Here is a 22,272-nt window from a genome sequence, read left to right as displayed (position 1 = left end):
GCTATTATTGTTATTATATTATTACTCGATTTTTGTTTATTTCCAGTGAGTATTCCCAAGTCAATATATCTGCAAATGTGTACACCATCAATGAGGTGTGGCTGTACTCGCTCTACTGGTGTGTGGGGGCCAATTCTATTACTACAAGTGCCTGCCACTTACTCAATGATGTGCAAACACCCATCTGGCATATGGTAGGTGCAAAGGAAAATTCTCTAGTGTTTGTAAATGAGCTGGATGAATGATAGTTTGTAAGAAATGTAGTACATAATGTAAAAGAAATTTGTACTGCTACTAGGGCATTTTCACAATCACTACGCAGACACTTTCTGTGAGACAGAGAATTTTTTTTAAGTCCTTCAATGACAAAATAGCCTTTTTCGAAAATAGGTGAATCAAAACAGCAGTGTCGTCCTAGACTCTGGAGGAATGACATAGGGGAGACCGGGGTTAGTTGGAACATGGGGTAAGTTGGAACATTGTAATTTTCTCTAAAGCCTGTAAAATAAATTTATGCAATACTGCCCTGAATTCTTTGCTATTAATAATACAACAGTGTTGAACTATTATTGCAATAAATTGAGGGCAGTATTGCATACATTTATTTTACGGTAAAGAAAATTACATTGTTCCAACTTACCCCATGTTCCAACTAACCCCGGTCTACCCTACAGTGTATTTGCAAATTTTCATCTGGGGACGTCTGCTGCCTCTTTCCACCAACTTTTGACAAAAACCTCTCAGCTCTAAATTGTGATTTGACTTGCATTATCAAAGGAATTGGTGTGTTGTAGAAAGCGCCTGCATAGTGATTTTAAAAAATGCCCTCATGGTATATCGCATCAAACTTGAGATACACTGGCTTGAAGAGACCCTTTTAACTGATTCTATCCCTATTTGTGTAATCTTCATCGTGAGCTTTTATGAACAAAGTAGAGGAGAAATTGGGATTCAGTCAGTAATTCAATAAAATGATTTTTTTTTTTTTTTGGGGGGGGGGTAGGAGGGGGCTGGAAAGTTGAACTGCAAAAGCTTACATTTCAAAAACAGTAATAACAATAAGGTTGAATAATTGAGTATTACAAACATAAGTTGGCATATTAAAAATGAGAAAGAGGAGGAAGAGAAGAAGGAGGAGGAAGAGAAGGAGGAGGAAGAGAAGAAGTAGGATAGCGAGGAGGGGAAGAAAAGAAGAATGAGGAGGAGGAGAAGGAAGAGGAGGAGATACATGAAGAAGGAGAAGGAGGAGGAAGAAAAGAAGAATGAGGAGCAGAAGGAAGAGGTGAATGAGATAGATGAAGAAGAAGATGGAGGAGAAGAAGAAGACGAAGGAGGAGGAAGAGAAGAAGGAGGAGGAGAAGAAGGAGGAGGAAGAAAAGAAGAATGAGGAGGAGGAGAAGGAAGAGAAGGAGATAGATGAATAAGAAGATGGAGGAGTAGGAGGACAAAGGAAAAGGGGAAGAAGAAGGAGGAGGAAGAAGGAAAAGGGGAAGAAGAAAGAGAAGGAGGAGGGGGGGGGGTGGATACCAAAAACAGTGGTACAGTAGGTTCATTTCATATCATACACACTACACTATTTTTCATAATCATTGCATCTTTTCAGACAAAGAGCACCTATCTGTTGGCTTGGGTACTAGTAGATGCTGTTTCGGTTGTCTGTGTTGGTTTAATCTTCCTCTTACAAAGGTAAGCATCCTTTCTTAAACAGTAATACATGTATATGAACAGTAAACATGTAGTACAGCAATATGAAACACATTGCGTGAAATGTATTAATGGGGAAGTTCACCTTGACCAAAAATAGATTGTAAAAATTGCAGGAAGAAATAATTAAAAATATTGGCGAAGGTTTGATAAAGATCCATTGATGAATAAAAATGTTATAAGAATTTTAATCATTTGATTTGTGATGCCATATGCGAGTAGCTTTGCTATATTTCGTATGTCAAAGATCAATGAAATGCCATTTTCATCTGAATATCGCAAATGATTTTTATTGTACTTTCAGTATATCAAAACACAAATTATTTCAAACCCACTTCTAAAAAAGAAAATGAAAAACAAGTCATCTTTTCATCTTGAACCATTACAAAAATGAAATTTACGCATTTTGTTGTACATGTATATTGCATAACGTATGGGGCAGCTACTCGTTTATGACGTCACAAATCAAAAACTTGAAATTCTTATAACTAACTTAATCTTTACAGTATTTTCCTCAAATCTCCACCAATATTTCTTATTACTTTTCCTGATATTTTTACAACAAACTTTTCGTCAGGGTGAACTTCCCCTTTAAATAGTGTGTAACATACAGAGGTGTAATGAAATAAGCTGGAAGCTTCAAGCTGCACTCCTTAAAGAAAGAAATACAGTTAATGCCCAAAAAATACTGGGCCATGACAAGGAGTACAAGAAACAAAATTAATTTTATACTAAAACTAAAATACAGAACTGGGGCCCGTTGCAGAAAGAGTTGCGTTTAAACGCAAGCCAAAAAAATCAATTGCAAGTCCCAAATGCGCGCTGTTGATTGGTTGAAAATCAAGTTGCGCATGATTTTTAGAGTTGCGTTTGATTGCAACTCTTTCTGCAACGGGCCCCTGTTTGAACAAAATTTTACAGAAAAACAGGTTGACAGAAAGGCGATGGGGGGGGGTGGGGAGTCCCTTATAAAATGGTACAATGCAATGACTAGTGAGTGGATGATAAAATCTGAATGAAGTTTCAATGACTCATTTAGAGTTTAATTCTTTTGTGTCTACAGAGTGAGGCACCCAAATCATAGCATCAACCCAGAGGCGATCTCTCTGAACTCTCCTCGTCAGAAGACCTTTCATCATCACCATCACCATCGGAAGAGTGACAAGGAGGTTCTCTACCAGTCCAATGAAGACACGCCCACTCCGGATGACACCATTAGAAACATGAACATCATGATGGAAGATCCCGTCGCTAACATCACTCCCCTGGACCACGATGAAGTCCAGCTGAAATTTGAATAAACTGAAGCGACTCACCTCGTTAGAAGACCATCATCACCATTGGAAGAGTAATAAGGAGGTACTCTACCAGTCCAATGAAGACACGCCCACTCCGGATGACACTAATAGAAACAAGAACATCATGATGGAATATCCTGTTGCTAACAGCACTCCCCCGGACCACGATGAAGTCCAACTGAAATTTGAATAAGCTGAAGTGATTCACCTCGATGGGAGACCTTCCACCATCATCACCATCGGCAGAGTATCAAGGAGGTACTCTACCAGTCTAATGAAGACACGCCCACTCCGGATGACACAATTAGGAACATGAACATCATGATGGAAGATCCCTTCGCTAACATCACTCCCCCTGCATCATGACGAGGTCCAAATGAAATTTGAATAAACTGAAGCGATTCACCTCATCAGGAGATCTTCCACCATCATCTCCACCGGAAGAGTGATAAGAAGACACGCCCACTCCGATGACACCATTAGAAACATAAACACGATGAAAGATCTTGTCGGTAACATCACTCCCCGGACCATGATGAAGTCCAAATAAAATTTGAATAAACTGAAGCGATTCACCTCATCAGGAGATCTTCCACCATCATCTCCATCGGAAGAGTGATAAGGAGATACTCTACCAGTCCAATGAAGACGCGCCCTCTTCGAATGGTACCATTGTTGTTCGAAATAGAAATCTTCCCAAAATTTAATTTTGCCAAATTGATCGTTGGCCCGCCAGCCACTGGGCAGTCCCAAGTCAAAGAGGCTCTATCCTTTAAATGTTGAACGCCAAAAAGGGTAGTAGCAAATCCCATCTTTTTTTGTGTGTGTGTCTTTTGGTGTGATTTGGCCTGAGTTTGAAGTCCTGACCCTTCTGGTTGTGGGTCGGTCACTCTACCAATGTGTTTGTAGAGTGACTATGGGAGGTTTTCTGCAACAACCTTGTGACTCAGAAGTGGCAACCTCGACGACATCCCTATTGACTGAATAACTGGCTCGGGCATGGTGAGGATTTCACAGGATTGAGACAATGGAAAGGCTTTCAATGTGGAGAAGTTTTGAAGAGCATTTTATGTGATGATGTCTGTGGCTTTTTATAGTCTGAATCAACCATAAACCATTTGAATGATGTGCATTTTATGTGATGGTGTCTGTGGCTTTCCATAGTCTGAATTAACCATAAAGTAAACGCTTTGAATGATATGCATTTTATGTGATAGTGTTTGTGGCTTTCCATAGGCTGAATCAACCATAAACACTTTAAATGATGTGCATTTTATGTGATGGTATTTGTGGCTTTCCATAGTCTGAATCAACCAGCAACACTTTAAATGATGTGCATTTTATGCTATGGTGTCTGTGGCTTTCCATAGTCTGAATCAACTTAATACTTTTAAGGATGTGCATTTTATGTGATGGTGTTTGTGGCTTTCCATAGGCTTGATCAATCATAAACACTTTAAACGATGTGCATTTTATGTGATGGTATCTGTGGCTTTCCATAGTCTGAATCAACCAGCAACACTTAAAATGATGTGCATTTTATATGATGGTGTGTGTGGCTTTCCATAGTCTGAATCAATCATAAACACTTTAATGATGTGCATTTATATGATGGTGTCAGTCTGTGGCTTTCCATAGTATGAATGAATCGATCATAAACACATTAAATGTTGTGTATTTTATGTGATGGTCTTTGTGGCTTTCCGTAGTCTGAATCAACCATAAACACTTTAAATGATGTGCATTTATGTGATGATGTCTTTGGCTTTCCATAGTCTGAATCAACCATAAACACTTTGAATCAAGTGCATTTTATGTGATGGTGTCTGTGGCTTTCCATAGCTCAGGTTGATGAATTAGTAAAAAATCTTTGAAAAGTGGAATTCCAAATATTTTTTTTTGGTCAGAATAATGAAGATGTTCCTTCATTTGAAGACTACTATTTATATGTATTATCTTATTGAGGGAACATGCAAATCAACCCATAGGAAGTTAAAGGTCAGCCAGATATCAATATATTTTGCTATTTTTGTTTGTATTGCCAGGCATCCCTCTGATACTATATTATATTGTATCATTGTTCAATTCTGTGGGTAATGTTTTTAACCCATTAAATCTTAGCCACCATTTGTATTCCATAGTCATGAAATAAAAAGATTATTGTTATATTTTGTAACCTAATGTAATAGATATATTACTCACTTTACTTTTACATACATGTATATCATTTATTTTTATACTTTAAATGTACAATGTAGAAATTTTAGTAATGGTCTTTATCAATCAGATCATCAGTCCATGATATCCATGTTAATTTTGTTTGCTTGCTAGTACATATGTTAAGGCCCGAGTTTAACCGGGCGGTCAATTGGTGCCCGACCAATTCAGGGGGGAAAAATAATCAATTTGCTCAAAATGTTTAGTATGTTGCACTGATATCATGAATTTAATCTGAATAAGCTGTGATTGTTATATCCCCTTCACTTCAAAAGTGGCAGGGGAAATGTTACGTATAAAGGAAGTGTGCAGAAAATAAATCAGCACTCAGCAGTGTTATGAAACCCTAAAATACACCAGGCTTTTGGGGCTATCCAGTCGTATCGGTATGTAGGTCGCAAGTGATATTGTCCACAAAATCGCATTCAGTTTCCAAAATTATTTTATTATAATTCAGTATTTAATGCTAATTCATGTGTAAAATATGATGTTTGAATTGAATCATTAAATGATGCTCCAACTACGCAGATTCTAGGGAAAGACACTTTGTAGTATTCTTAACAAGTGTACATATAAAAGAGAAATTGCTATTCAAATCATTTTTTTATGATTTTATATTACATATATTTTATTTTCTGATGTATTTCTTTACTTTCTCGTACTGCTTTTTTATTTAAGTAAAAATTATTGGCAACACTTCTTTGATCACAAATAAATGTAACACGATGTTTGTAGACATTGAGAATTAAATGCATGTATGACAAAAAATGACTTTTACAAAAATGACATTGAAAGAGCTTCCTTGGAATTGGTCATGTGGTCTAGTGATTAGAGCATTAGACCCAGGATTGTGAGGTTGTGAGTTCAAATCCCTGCTCAGCAATTAGGTCCAACAGTAATTTCTGTCATCAACAGTATCAGGTCAGCCTCTATGACCGATTAATTCAGACGCAAAATGTTTTCTCTTTACTGTTTGGTATTTACCGGTTTGGCGTTGATGCAACGGAAAGCTGCTTTGCCGCGTTCCTACAGGAGGTACTTCAAAAGAAAAAGAAATACAAAACTATCAGGGTTCTACATTATTCTATCATTTGTTTTGTTCAGACAAAAATTCATAATTTGTCTTTCATTTTGCACAAATTTGGCATGTAATTCAGAATTATAGTCATGGAGTTTAATTCCATTTGACCCAGTGGAAAAGCATTTGATATTATGTGATAAAATATCTACTTTAGCTCTGACTTTGTCATTCATTTTATTTCCATTTAAAGGGATGAAGAGCTGGGTGTATTTCTTAGTTTTTATTTATGCAATAGAATTCTGTCATATTATGTTATCAGCATATTATTATTCGAGAGATGAATCCTTGTTTCTCCAATATACTTGGGAATGTAGATATGGCATACATAGAATTTTTTTTCCTTTGAAGGGAAGATGTGTGAACATTTTTGAAGAAACCCCATGAGGGCAGTTTTTGGTGATTCTAAAGTGAAAAAGAAAAATTTTATGGACACCTTTGTTCATTTTTGTGAAAATTTTCGGTTGGAAAATGTTAAGTTTTCTAAATTTCTGGAACTGCCCCCCCCCCCCTCCTGCTGCGGACGGCCATGAATGTGGAAAACATGGCACTGCCAGTGAGTATACTACCAGTCTTATCCATAGTGATTTTATTGTTTAAAAAGTGTTAATTTGTTAAACAAAAATCAGAGCATTTTGTATGGTAAAGTAAGGAAAAAGTAGTGTTTTGGGGTATGTTTGGAAGAGATGATGGACAGCGGTTGGGAATGATTAGATGGATAGTATGAATAGCGGACATTGCAAATTAAACAATTTCTCTTCAAGATCCTGGTGGATACATTAATGACAGGACATGACTATTGTGTTTGGGCAAAACCACTACTCAACCACAACCAAAAACACTTATCTATGTATCTATGTTGTAATCTAACACCACTCCTATAATTAAAAAGGACAGCTGGATCACAACAAAAGCATGGAAGGATAATTTGACATGAAAACCAAGACTACTTTATCATGTTATACCACACAAAGCCCATATATTTTTGTACACCAAATGTACACTTCTTAAACACCATAACAACTATAGATACATGTAAATGCTCTTTCATATCATTGCAGCGATCTTGCAATTGAGGAAGTATACTGGTTTCCTGTATATTCTTTTTTTTATTTCAATTGAATGTTGGCATTTAGATATTTACTTTAAAGAAATAGCTGAGATTTTATCATCCCAACTTTAGCACGTTTCGAAATCTTACTTCATTCATCCTTTATGTTTTCATGGAATGTGTAGGAATTTTTACATGATTTAAGAACAGTACTTCATTATATTATATTGGAGGAGTGTTAGAAAACTTGTTTTATTCGAGCGCGGTTCGTGTCTCAAGCTGGACAACGGGACAAGCCGGTTTTGTTGATACAGTATACATTATGATCATGTGCAGATAGGGGTTATTTGAACTAGCAGTCTTACAATATACTCGCATGAAATTCTTAAAATGATAAAAAAATATTTTTTAAAAATAATATCTGTAAAGCGCTTAGACACGTTCCGATGTATTAATCGCAATATAAAAGCGGATTATTATTAAGAAGAAACAACAGCCAATATACCTATGTAAGGTTGAAATTTTAGATGATAATCCTGTATGTTACGTAGATTATGTAGATTCGAATCAGTGATTGGTCAATGCGCCATCATGTGATCATAGCTCATAATCCCTTGTGGAAAAATATAACTCTGTACGGGAAATGAAATGTTATACATGTATTCAAATCCTAGGTTGGCAACATCTGTGTAATAATTCATATTACCGACCCTTTGCCAAACTTCCAGTGCTCCGTAACATAAAACTTAACAATCATCGTAGAATACATGTATCTTTATGATTGATTACATTGACTACAATGTACAATGATCAATTGCTATCCTTTGTGTTACAGCGCCCAGATGAGACTGTCTAATCTCTAGATGACGATTATTATACTGAAGATTATTACTTTTTATTATGGATGTCATTAATATTATAATTCATGTAAATATGATAAGGATGAAGATCATTGATATTTCGTATTATTGCTATAATGGTCACCATCAATGGTGCTATAATCATAACTAAATATTATTGCTATAATAAAGCTGCCATTAGATGTACGTGAGTATTGGAGCCAAATATTTAGGTGTTCTTAATATGCAGCTAAACGTTTTGTCCACAGTGGCTGTCGTCCAAAGCTTGCAGAATCATAAAGTGATTTTGATGTTGATACTTCAATTATGCATTAATGTTGTGATCCTCAGTTTGGATTCATTTTATCGTTTGAATTCGGCTTGTATCTAGTTGAAATACGACTTCAATGAAGTCATTAGCCGAGTAAAATTCTTGTAGAAAGTTCGACTTAGTCTTGGATTGAATACAGACTCTGGCATAATGTAAGATTATGATGATACATTCATTTCTCAGTGATGAAATATTTGTAAGCAAACAATATTAAAATAATTCAAACAAATTAAAGAATTTCTGTGATTTTGTTTCTTTTGTGTTGTTCATAATTCAATTAGGAGCAAGTTTTTAACCCTTTGAACCCTGAATTACAGTTTATTTGGGTGAAATCAAAGCCATCATTGACTGAAATCATCAACTGAACGTCCATCAAACTATATGGCATATTTAAAAAAAACATGTTTTTCAAGTCGCATATTACGGCCCTTTGGGTTTGATGGTTAAACTTTTCTTCTCACTTTCATTGTATTCTCGAAATTCTTAAACCCTACCCCCACCTCTTCTAATACTTGCAATAACTCGTCAATAAGGAGTTTTCAATCTATAACGCACAATGCTTTCAATAACATAGAAAATGTATTGTCAATAGCCCTTCATGACAAAGAGCAACCAAGAAGCCTTTGTCAAAAATTGGTGAACCAAATTGGCAGTTTTGTCCTGGGGCCCATTTCATTAAGCTGTTCGTAAGTTAAGAGCGACTTTAAGAACGACTGGTGATCCTTTTTAACACCACCAATGAACATTTTGGTGTATACCAATTTACCACAAGAAAGGATCACTGGTCGATCTTACAGTCGCTCTTAACTTACAGCTTTATGAAACACCCACCTGGACAAACCACATGGTGCAATTTTTCGTCAGCTCCGAAACTTAGGACGAAACTGAAGCTCCGGTTCACCAGTTTTTGACAAAGACCTCCCAGCTGTTCATTGTCATTTGACGGGCATTTTCAATACATTTACAGTGTTCTTAAATCTGTCATGCGCCGAAGACCAAAGGTTCACTCTCTATTATCACATGCTCTAAAGCCAGACTTTCCATTTCAATACTCTCCCTGTTTACCCCCTTCTCTTCATTTGTGTCACAAAACATACAAAAGTGTAGAATAAACTCTTGGTGCATCTTGCCATATTTACAATTTTATTATTGTACAATAGCCAAATCATTTTACAAACTATACAATACATTTCAGAACAAAAAAATATGTATTTACATCAAGCTCAGATTACAAATAGACTAGACTATTTGGTAATAACTCACTGATTTGTTTTGTTTAGTGACATGACATTTGTTCCTGCGACAATCGCTCCGGGCTTTATTTCATCTAAGACATAGGGTTGTAATAGGGTTTTATGTTAGGTTTAGGGTATGATATAAACCCCGGGGGGGGGGGGGGCACTTACATTGACGAGTGGATACCATGCGCGACCAAAAAAACATGTAAAAAGGATGTCTTTTTCACGATAGGGCACGTTACGTACGTAATGTGATAAGGGTGTCAAAACACAAAAATAATGAAAAAAGGGTATCTATTTCGCTAGGAAAATTACGCGTTTAGGGTAGAATTTGTGGGAATGATAAAACAAAATTGAAATGATTTATAAAGGATGTCCTTTTTGCCCCAACACATCGTGTTTAGAGTCCGATTTTCGCGAGGTGTAGAAGTGGGGTCGTACTAAACCAAAATAAGTTAAAGTTAACGACTGAAGGACCCGTAACAATAAAGAATTCCTGTACTTGTTTAGGGGTTCATTTCAGGAAATATTTGCCAAGAGTATCGTTTTGTTTCCGATACTTGTTAAGGGCAGTTTCACACGCCAATACTTGTTAAGGGGTGCATTTTTAGAATATGGAAATTACGTGTTTAGGGTGCTTTTCGAAACCCAATGGTCGCGCATGGTATCCACTCGTGAATGGAAGTGGCCCCCCCGGGATATAAATCCAGGGTTGAATTTGGTCATTCCTGGTCATTCCATCAAGCCCGTCTCATATTATGCGACTCGTGATCCAAATTTCAAATTGATTGTGATGACATTTGATATGACAATCCCAACTCATTTTAAATATCACAGATCAGAGTTCAGAATCGTGGTTGGACTACTGAAATCGAAATTCCGTCCAGTTAGAGCCTTCCTGAATGAATAAAAAACAAAATCAGTTCCAAATCATAATCAGGTCATCATCAGCTGCGACTTGAAGCCGATTTGGACTTTCCTTGACCATAGGGCTTGTCGCAAATTAGAAATATGATTTTAGTTTTCCTAACAATGTGCCTAACTTTGAATGAAATAATTTTACTTCTTGGAACTGTCATATTTAATGCAAAATGCGATTTCTTGACAAATCGTGTCGCACCGGATCGCATAGTGTGAGACGAGCTTTAGTGTTTGGAATTCATAGCGGAGCAATCGTCGCTGGAGGAAATGACGTGGAACCCTTTGTTCAGTCGTCACATGTCTCATGTATATACTCTGAGCTCTTAAAGGGTTGCCATTGATGACTGATTTAGAGAAATCAATTCTGATTGGTTACTGGAAATGATAATAATTATATTGACTGGCTCTTTTTTGGGGAAACATCAAATATGTTGCCCTTAAAAGAACCATATTGCCCACGTCTAAAGACTCGGGTCAATATGATTCTATTGCAGGTGACATATTTTATGTTCCCCTCAAAGTCAATATTCTATAAATATTACGCTCTTCCACATGAAGGTTTGGGTCAGACATTTTCATCTATACTTTATACCCAAGTGGGGAGGGGGGTAACCTGGCAGAATTATTTATTAAAATGCTTCATTGAAATAATATTCACATCCTTTGGAAGCCTACAGAGATGTTACATGAACCTGATACTTGCTTTATAAAAGAACTGCACGATTATCATAAAATTCTTCCAAAAGGGATGGGACATATAAGGCACATAATACCATTACCAATAATTCAGATTCGCATCTTTAAGCAGTGATCCTACCATAAATGTGCTAAGGCCACCTTACAATTGGTCTGCGACCCAATTTTAGAATAAAACGTAGAATTTGATGCTTACTGTATATTGAAAAACTTTACTGTGTAATAAGCTTAAACATCATTTGATGCTTACTGTATATTGAAAATCTTTACTGTGTAATAAGCTTAAACATCATACTAATATCTATCTTCACACCTGTGGCTATGCTATCGTCCTTATTAAAATAAAAGTGAGTTTCATATAATCTAGTCGTACTGACGTAATAGCAATCGTACGATTCACTACGATTTGAAACTAATTTGGCATTTACTAAATAATAAAGGTTTCCAATCATCCAAAATTGTTATATCAGTAATCTTTCAATTAATTTGAACTTCAAATAAAAATAGAATTTTCATTCAAATGTTCAGAATATGTAATGTGTTCCAGAATCGGATCATGGACCAGTCGAAGGTGTGCAGCGGCCTTTAGGTGCCTCTCACCTGCTTCTCTCCTGCATTCCAACATTGTTGTTTCAAGGAATGTGAAGATCGTGGTATCAAGGAGTTCTCGCTTCCGAGACGCACGGCAGATTAAAGAAATAGAAAATGTATTGTCAAAGGCCCTTCTTGAATGACAATGAACAACCAAGAAGTCTTTGTCTATAATTGGTGACTCAGAGCAGCAGTGACATCCTGGGGCCTGCCAGTTATGATTGATCTGATCAATCGCAACTATGGAAAGCCAGCAAAGTCAACATATGAAATGCATGATTTTCCAAATATTGTTCTAGATATGAATGTACATGTATTTCCATAATGTCATTGATTTCTTGACAATTCGGTGTGTTTTCCTTCGTTTACAAAGGACACTGAGCAAATTTCCTAAGGAAGAAAATATGGCATTGATGGATTTCCATGTACTCAAGATTGATTGGATCAATCGTAACTCTTTGTAAGACGGGGGCCCTGGACTCAGAACAAATGACATGTATACAATTTGTCATCAGCTCCGAAACGTATGATGACACCGCTGTCCCAGTTCACCAGTTTTTGACAAAGACCTCCCAGCTGTTCATTGTCAGTTGACTGGTATTTTCAATACATTTACCGTGATCTTGAATCTGTTTTGCTTCATGGAAGCGAAAAAAATCCCTATTCTGGGATCCCAGCTTTTCAAGAAAACAACCGAATTCCCCGCTATTTCCCTGGTGAAGTTTGAAAATTCCCTGATAATTATTCAAACCCAATCCCAGTTTTGCATGTTTTCTCAGTTGTTGCAGTGAATTACATGTAAAAAAAAAAACACAATAAAAACCCCACCATAACCAGTCATTCAATGGATGATGTTCTGATATGCAACAAAATATAACAGAGTCTGACTGATTACCGTGCTTTCAACTTTGGGGCCGATCAAAATTCCCTGATTTTTTCCATCATTTGAGGCATTTTCCCCTGCTTTGAGGCATCTTTTATCGAATAATTTTCCCTGATGGGCTGGGAACCCTGCTATTCATGCATAAAAGACACAGCTATGACTTATCGTAAGGATCCCAGAGCACTGCTCAATGCTAAATTGAGATCACAAAATAATAACCAATTTTACGTAAAATGTTTCCAAGGTAATTGGTTATGTACCAGCTTGGCAGAATTGTGGTGAAACACAGATCCTTTCAAACCTTCACTTTCTCACTTATCCATTTCACTTATACCTCAATCCCCTTTTCTTAGTCCTTTCCACAAAGTGTACCACAAACAGGGGTGTGAGTGGTCACAAAAAAAATCTGAAAAAAGCTGAAGAGCGTTGAAAAAGTTTGAAAAAAAAAAGACCTCTCATACTTTTTGCACAGAGGAAAGCCAAAAATAAGCTGAAATTAGGCTGAAAATCAAAACAAAAAAAATCTGTAAGTCAGATAAAAATCTGGACTCTCACATACCTGCACAAAACACTCCCATATTTGTCCATACCACTATGCAAACAACATCTGCGAATCCTTTGCCTAGCCTCATAAAAAAGACCTCCTTAGATAACTTTTCTTTCTGATGGTTGCCAAAAGGTGCTGTAGCTTGAGATCTTTAGCTCAGCCTTTGGGGAATGTGACTTTTTGTGGTATTCAAGACACAGCTATGACTCCCAGTAAGGATTCTTAAAGAGTACTGACTACTTGAGATTAGAAAATAGTAACAAATTTGTCTAGCCTCATGCACAGACCCTCTTAGTAAACTCTTTTCTTTCTGATGGCGGACATAGGGCTACGTAGCTTCGGATCTTTCGCTCGGTACACTTCGTTGAAATCTAGCCTGACAGCCAGGAGGCGGAGACTGTCATCAGGGTGATCCCGCAGCATCATCAGGAATTTCTGCACCATGTCCTGTTGAAATAAGAATTAAAGTAGTAAACATGATTTGAGAATGCCCGTAAACCAAACTATATCATCGTGGATCTAGATCTGGTACAGTTTATACATAAAATGAACTTTGTCAAATCATGAAATTTAAGCTGAAAAAACATCACACTTGAGATCACCAACACAATTAAGCACACATGGGACAGAATATTGTTATTGCTTGGAAAAAGGCCCGACAGTCTGTCATGCTTATTTCTCAACAAATTACACTATTTCTTCCAGAATCCTATAGCACATCTAACTCTTTTTGAAATACCCCTGTTCTTCATCTGAATATACATAAAACATGATATACATACAAAAGCAAAATAAGATGAAAGATTAATTTTGGATATATGAGCTGCACCTACCTGGTATGACTGAGCTAGTACTTTCAGCTGGGCCTTTGAGCTTGGCAAGAAAGTTCGTAGGAAATCCACCTTTCTTCTCTCGTTCTCTTCCTCCTCCAGAGCAGTCGTTCCCCATTCTCCCTAACACATCAAAGAATAAAGCAGCGTTCACATACTGCACTTAAAGGAATCGTTTCACTTTGTGAGCACTTGATTTAAAAATTCTCAAACTAAGATGAGATGTACGTATGAGAGCTTGTATTTGTTCTAAAAAAAACCTGAAACAGACCACAATATAGGATGCAAAACTACAATTTAGACACAAGCCTGATTTTGATACCCGTCTCTGAGATGCATGTACCTTATGCCTGATCCAATACAAAGGACTCTGGTGGAGACTTTGGTATGAACGTATATACAGGTTTATTATACAGGCCAGCTAGGCAGGTCAATCAACAGGCATGGTATCCATGTTGCGGGAAGTGTATGGAGTGCTTAGATATCCATACTGATATCGTAACATCCCCCTTCTTCTGATAAGATTGAGAATTTCAAATTTCAATGATATTGTTTTCAAACAATACTTTTGGTAGTCTGCAAATTTTGGTAATTTGGCTTAGTTGTGATTTATCAGATATAATATAGAAATTGTTTGGTTTGTGAGAATAATACCAATTTGTGATAAACTGTATGCATCTTCAATTTTACATAACTTTAACCTTGTGCAAAACTGAAAATAATTTGGATAACCGGATTGATCCTGAAATCAATATTTCCAAACAATAATTTTTGGTTATAGTGTCTTTTTGATAATTTCGTAAACACTATCTTGACATACCAAAAATAATGTACAATGTTTATACATGCATATAATAAACTTAAAACTACACTAATGTCTTCAGTGTTGTCTTCTTTCTTCTCTTTCTCTTCTTTGTTTGAGAGTTTAAAGTGTTCATAATGTTCAATCTTCAAACATGAATCTCTCTGGTTTGCGAATAGTGCGTCCAGACCTCGTGGTTTGTGAGTGTGTCTGTTGAGATTGATTAGAGTTCGACATTGGTGTTCGTTGGACGTTGTCTTCCTCTGGTTGAGTTTCTGTGGAGTGGTTTTCTTCTTCGAACCTCACACGCTTCGGAGTTGTGTTGGTGGATGGAACTTCCCTCAAGTGAGATCTATTTCTCCTCAAGATTCCTCCATTCGGCGTTGAAACTTCATAGGATCGAGGTTCTTCACAGATTTTGGATACTTTGGCTGGTATCCAAGTGTTGTCTCTTGGATGCAGAACTCTCACAGGCTGTCCTACATGCAGTGGTGGCAGATCAGAACTTGCATGTCGATCATGCACTTCCTTCATTTTGTCTTGCCTATTCAAGAGAAACTCGGTAGCAGCAGAATCTCTCGAAAGATAGTGACTTGGCAATGTGGTTCGGATGGGTCTTCCAAACAACATCTCTGCTGGTGATCTCAAGTTATTGTCAACTGGTGTTGCTCTCAGGTGCATCATGGCTAGTTGACTGTCTTGGCTAGTTTGAGAACACTTTGTCAACAGATTCTTGATTGTACGAACCATTCTCTCAGCTAATCCGTTGGATCTTGGATAGTGCGGTGAAGAAGTGATGTGCTTGATATTCCACTTCTTGCACATGTCTTGGAATGGTTTCCCGACAAATTGTGGACCGTTGTCGGACACAATCTCTTCTGGTGGACCGAACAAACTGAAGATTCCCGTCATCTGTCTTGCTATAGCTGCACTGGATGTATCGGTTAGCTTAGCAATGATCGGATACTTGGAATAGTAATCAGTAACGAGAAGATACTCTTGTCTATTGAGCATGAACAAGTCACTTCCCAGTCTGGTCCATGGTGCTGGTGGTACATCATGGGGATGCAGTGGCTCTTTCTGCTGTCTTGCTTGGTGTTTCTGGCATGTTTCACACTGCTTTATCAGCTGATCAATGTCCTTGTTGATGTTTGGCCAGAACACTGTCTCACGAGCAAGTCGTCTCGTGCTTTCGATTCCCATGTGTCCTAGATGAAGCTGTCTAAGGATGTCATTCCTTAGTGTCTTCGGTATGATGACTTGACTTCCCTTGAAGAGTACTCCGTGTGATACTCCGATTTCATCTCTGTAAGACCAAAATTGACGAAGGGATGTCGGCAATTCTTGGATGGTCTCAGGCCATCCCTGAGTGACTATTTGCCATAGTGATCTGAGAACAGGATCATTAGCTGTTTCTCTCTGAAGCTCTGTTCTCTTGTGTTGTCCGAAGTATATCAAGTCAATCTGGTGCGAATCTTCGGCTTCAGAGCAGATGGATTCCACTCTGACATCTAGCGGAACATCGCGTGCTTCCTTGGGATTAGGAAGTCGGCTCAAAGTATCGGAAAGAATCATGTCTTTTCCTGGTCGATACTTGACTTGAAATCGGTATCCTTGGACTTTGATAAGCAATCTCTGTAGACGTGGTGGTGCACTTCTAAGAGGTTTCTTCCATATCATTTCCAATGGTCTGTGATCTGTTATGACGGTGAATTCCTTCCCGAACAGATATGTATGAAAGCGGTTGATACCAAACACTAGGGCTAAGGTTTCCCTCTCTATGTTGGAATAGTTGGATTGTGCAGTAGAAAGACTTTTGGATGCAAATGCAACTGGTTTGCCTTGCTGGAGCAGGCATGCTCCTAGCCCTTTCATCGATGCATCTACCTCAAGAGTTGTCTCTTTCTTTGGGTCATAGAATTGTAGACATGCACCTGATGATACTGCACTTTTCAGGCTGTTCAAGGAATGTTCATGATCATCGTCCCAGATGAATGGTACTTCCTTGTGTAGAAGTTCTCGAAGTGGCGCTGACTTCTCTGAATAGTTAGGAATGTATGCTGCTAGGTATGTGAATAATCCTAAGCATCTCTGAACATCTTCGTTGTCCTTGGGTGATGGCATTGATGTGATAGCTTCTACCTTGCTCGGATCTGGGTAGATACCTGATCTAGTGTACTTGGAACCAAAGAAGTTGATGGCTTCCTTCTTGATAGTACATTTGGAGCTGTTGAACACTAAGCCTTCTTGCTTTGCCGTCTCCATGAGTAAGTAGAGATTCCTATCGTGTTCCTCCTCCGTTCTTCCTATGATCGCTATGTCATCTGCGATGCATATGCAGCCTGGCACATTTTGGACAATCCTATCCATATGCTGCTGGAAGATATCCTGACTAGTACATAACCCAAATGGTAGTCTTTGGAAGCAGTACCTTCCAAATGGTGTACGAAATGTGGTGAGATCCTGGCACTCCTCTGCTAGGTGAACCGACCAGTAACCAGCCTTCGCGTCTAACTTAGAGAAGTACTGGGCTCCTGCGAAGACAGGTTGGACCTCTTCCAAGGTTGGTACCTTGTGCGGGCATCTCTTCAAGGCATCATTTAACCTCCTGGGGTCAAGACAAATCCTGATGGATCCATCTTTCTTCACAACAGTGGTCATGGAGCTGCACCAATCGGTGTGGTACTCAATTTTTCTGATGACTCCTTGCTGCTCCATATTGTCCAGTTCCGCCTTGATTTTGTCTTTCAAGTGTACGCTGCACTTGCGGGGTGCGTCTATGGTAGGTTTAGCATCATCCTTGACATGAAGTATTGCCTTCCCTCGGAAACTACCAATAGCGTCAAACTGATTCGGATATGCTTGTTTGAGATCCCTTACACTTGTGATAGGTGTTTGTTTAGGTTTAGGATTGGTTGTAGGTGTTTCGTTGTGCATTGAGTGAATTGTGATAATTCCAAGGTCAGTGCAACCTAACAACCCTAGGATCGCTGGACCCTTGACATCTGCTACATAGAATGTATGTGTTGACCATTTTGTACTCTTGTATCTACACTTTATGTCCAGTGTACCCTTACATGGAATTTGTGTCTCTCTGTAAGCTATAAGTTTTATTGTTGTTTGTTTCACTACTGATTCAAACTTTGGACCGTATATTGCTTTGGCGGTACGTACTGTGATAGTGTTAGCACTTGCCCCCGAGTCCACTTTTAGGTAAAGCTTATGTTGACCTACTCTCTGTGGGCATATTATGTCAATGTTAGCAAATGCTACAGTACCTTCTGGATTTACAACTGTGTGTGGTCCATTAGTGTGTATGGTGTCGAATTGTGCTACGTTGAATGGACTATCTGTAGATTGATAATGATCATGATCTGTGGTAGTATCATGTGTTATGTCCACTTCGCTTATTGGTTTACTCTTTCGACTTTTCGACTTTGATCGTGTTTTGTTTTGTTTTGGTTTACGATCATCAGATACCGTGTTGGATCTTTGGTCATCTGATCTACGATTCTGTTTACGACTACGATCATTTTTCGATTTACGACAGAATTTGGCCCAATGGCCCTTGGTGCCACAGGCACGGCACTCACCGTCATACGCAGGGCACTGACGAGGTTTGTGGAAACGTCCGCAGTTACCACATGCTTTTCGTCCCTGGTTACGCTTGAACGAATCGATATTCTGTATAGGGTCTAGTGTCTCAAGACATTGGCGGCTCGCAGCAACTGCCTCGTATTTACGACCTTCTACCAAGATTTGTTCGACCTTGTAACCTTTCGGTTGATCTAGCAATGACTTTTGGAATTCGAGACTTGGAGTTGACGCAATCACTAGCTCCATGATTCGCTCATTTAACTCAGCTTCCTCGAAATCGCAATTTTTGGCTTTGTCCCTACACCTGGTAACGAATTCATCGATCGTTTCATCTGGTTTCTGCCTGTACCGCATTAGCTCTAAGCGGTGTATGCGAAAATTGATATTGACCTTTAACTGTGCCTCTAATAGTCTCCATAGCTCTTGCGGTTTTTCTTTATCGGTCTCTGATAGCCCCGATGCATTGATTCGACGCAAGCCTTCATTGCCTACAGCAATCTTGATTTTTATAGCTACTTATCTCTGATCAGTTATGTCTTGGTCTGCTAGAATCAGCTCCATTCTTTGTCTGAAAAGCTGGAACTCTTCGAGTAGGTCTGTTGCCTCCCAGTTCATTTCTGGATATTTTCCACTACTCATTGTGTATGTTCGCTGTACGTATTAGGTATTTAAATGAATGAGTGTAGATATTAATGTCTGATTATATCCACGTGTGAACGCTCCTTACAGTCACAGGTCGACTGGTGATGATACCTGTAACGCACTCACAGCCCTGTGTGAATGTCATTAGGTGTTTCATGCAGTGAAAATGCTGGTCACTCCCACTCACTTCTCACACTCCAGATTTACAATTAATATTAGGAAAATATTAATTCATTGTTCACACTCTAGTCCAGAAAATTAAGTAATTTAGGTTTTATCAACTTTTAGTGTATGTTGATCTTATGATGCAGACCTCTGTGCCAGTGATTGAACACAGTTATAACTTATTCAGGCTATATTTGATTGTTTACAGTTACCGTTAGCATCTCGCTCCTTCTCACAACACTGTGTGATTTGCTGTGACAGTGCATTGGGCATGCACAGTACGGTACGGTACAGTAGCGATGCGATAGCCGGGGCGAGCGGGCACCCGTTGGGTTAGTAGGTAGGTTATGAAGCATGCGAATTTCGGTAAAAAGACATGCAGTTTACTTCCCAACAATACAGTATCTGGTTACTTGATCCCTGTCATTTCAAAGGCGATCACTGGTTTCAGCTGCCACCATGATCCAATACAAAGGACTCTGGTGGAGACTTTGGTATGAACGTATATACAGGTTTATTATACAGGCCAGCTAGGCAGGTCAATCAACAGGCATGGTATCCATGTTGCGGGAAGTGTATGGAGTGCTTAGATATCCATACTGATATCGTAACAATGCCCACTTTCAAAGGCACGTATTCTGAACTCAGGTTTAAATTTAACCCTGGTTAGGGTTATGGAGAGCCAATTGGGGCACAAATTCCTAATAGTACACATTTAATTTATTAACTCACATGACACTGAAATTATTTGTAGTTGTATGGGAATGATAATTAAAGTATTTTATTTCCTTATGAAAGCAAAAGGAACAAAATAGTAAACACAAGAAATGTACAATAGAAACAATTTTTTAAATATTTGGCTCCCCATAATTTTAGCACAGAGTTAGACCGCGGTCTAAGTTAAACCTGACTTCAGAATACGGGCCCATGAGTCTGTTGCACACACTATATTAGCCACACTGTATTCAGTGTGCCTTGTACGCACTGTGCGTAGGTCATGCTGGGTTCATCCAGAGTTTATGTGCTGTGGTATACAGATTCGCTATAGAAACATCTAGTCAATGAAACCAACCCCCCCCCGATCATTACCAAGTTTTTGGTTACATCTTCAAAGTTTTAAAATAGTTCCTGTAGATATGATACATCTTAACCGTAACCGCATACCCGGGCATCGCAAATTTGGCCTCAAAAGTTGTGCAATATTTGAAATTAAAAATTCAGCGAGCAGCGGGATTATTCATGAAAAATGTAGAGGGGGCGAGAGTGCAGTATTCGCCCCCCCCCCCCCCGGGCCTTTTAGGCATAAATCTAAGCTTAATTCCATATTTCAAAATGAAAAGAAATCAAAGTTCACAAACCTGTCCAGTTCTGGCTCTGATAGCATTAGTAACAGCTAATCTCCTGCCCAGTTCCTCCAAAGCATTAGTGTACATGGCCTCCTGCACATTCTGGAACTTGATGATCAGGTCAAAGATCGCTCGTAGCTGGGTCAATAATGGCTAAACAAGATAAACAAAGTATGACAAACATAACCACTTTAGTCTGGTACATGTATATTAGTGCTGGTTGATATATGATTTCACTGCTAGCCGATCATCACCAGCAAACTATCACCAATACCATTATAAACATAAATCTCTGAGACCAAAAATTCATTACCATATATATATATGTTTATTATGATGATGTTAGGTTCTTGTATAGCGCCAGTATCCATATCTGCTGGGTGCTCATTTCATAATCTAACATCATATTGTGTAACCATGATAAATCAATGTAATTACAAAACCATTTTTTTATGTTCAATATTTTTTCAACATTGCATAACTTCAATTATATTGAAATATTGCTCCGCACTTATTTCATGTATTTACCTTGAAATCACTGACCATGAATATTGCTACATGATTTATACAGTCACATTTTAGACATTCGGAATAATATGCATTTTCCCTACTTCTGAGTACTACAAAATAAAATAATTTTGGGTTAGACAATACACTTTGACCTTTGCTTTTAAATCATTTCGGAGAAGATACTCTTTCAGGACATTTATGAGATTTTAATATTTTGGTCAAGTTTATTTTTTTATCAAATAGGCAGTTTTTTCTGACTCCTGCTCTAGTTAACCAGGTGGGCGGTTCATAAAGCCGGTTGTAAACTTACGCACAACTTCACACATATCTGGAACATACTAATTAATAACAATAACAATCCGTCACTTGATAAAGAGTTGCAGCGGCACTCGAAAGCTCGTAAACTTGTAAGCTAGTGAACACTTTTTGCGAGAGTGATCACGAATTTCCTAGAAAGCTAGTGAACACTTTGCGAGAGTGATCACGAATTTCCTTGTTGACCATAGTAGATTGCGAGACAAATGAATACCCTCTAGCGATTAATAATAATCCGCTTTCATATAGCACTTTATACATTAGAACAATGTCTCTACCTCGGTCATCAGACCCTGAAATGTCTGCAACGATATACTCTTTCTCCACTCCCTGCGGAGCATTCCAACAAGGGTTCTGTGACTCAACTGCAAGGCATACTACATAGGCTTTTGCATCCATTTAATACCTGGGTCAAGAGTGGCAAAGTGTGGATTTACGCCTTGCCAAAGGACGCTAGGCCACGGTGGGATACGAACAACAAGACCCTCTTGATTACAAGGTGAGTCAGAACCGCTACGCCATGACGCTTCCACAAAAATATTCTTCGAGTGCCAACTTGGCTACATAAGGATATATAATTTAGCACAAGGAAGGGCCTCCAGTTGTGCGAAGAGTCATTTTTAACTTACAAGAACAGCTTTATGAAACGCTCATCTTGTGCCCTGTCTTAC

The 22,272-nt window shown here is 38.3% G+C and overlaps 2 protein-coding genes across 3 annotated transcripts in view; one reads left to right on the top strand and one right to left on the bottom strand.

The window, feature by feature from the left end:
- Positions 1-7,098, top strand: part of LOC121430173 (glycerophosphodiester phosphodiesterase domain-containing protein 5-like) — a 46,160-nt gene extending 39,062 nt beyond the window's left edge. Inside the window, exons 12-14 of the mRNA XM_041627450.1 lie at positions 47-194; positions 1,604-1,686; positions 2,768-7,098. Coding sequence (XP_041483384.1) covers positions 47-194; positions 1,604-1,686; positions 2,768-3,005 — 469 coding nt within the window. The 3' untranslated portion in view covers positions 3,006-7,098. The remainder of the gene's footprint in view (positions 1-46; positions 195-1,603; positions 1,687-2,767) is intronic.
- A 6,213-nt stretch (positions 7,099-13,311) lies between these two features.
- Positions 13,312-22,272, bottom strand: part of LOC121429477 (gamma-tubulin complex component 3 homolog) — a 45,261-nt gene continuing 36,300 nt past the window's right edge. The window contains exons 23-25 of one of the 2 annotated variants that reach the window (XM_041626499.1): positions 20,789-20,929; positions 14,228-14,347; positions 13,312-13,841 (exon numbers count right to left, since the gene is read on the bottom strand). In XM_041626499.1, the coding sequence (XP_041482433.1) occupies positions 13,686-13,841; positions 14,228-14,347; positions 20,789-20,929 (417 nt within the window). In that variant the 3' untranslated portion in view covers positions 13,312-13,685. The remainder of the gene's footprint in view (positions 13,842-14,227; positions 14,348-20,788; positions 20,930-22,272) is intronic. The other variant, XM_041626498.1, reaches the window with a different exon arrangement.

This window comes from Lytechinus variegatus, chromosome 16, assembly GCF_018143015.1.
Source record: "Lytechinus variegatus isolate NC3 chromosome 16, Lvar_3.0, whole genome shotgun sequence".
Taxonomy (NCBI): domain Eukaryota; kingdom Metazoa; phylum Echinodermata; class Echinoidea; order Temnopleuroida; family Toxopneustidae; genus Lytechinus; species Lytechinus variegatus.
The sequence above is the reverse complement of the archived record's forward strand: the minus strand, read 5'-3'. Positions and strand labels throughout refer to the sequence as shown.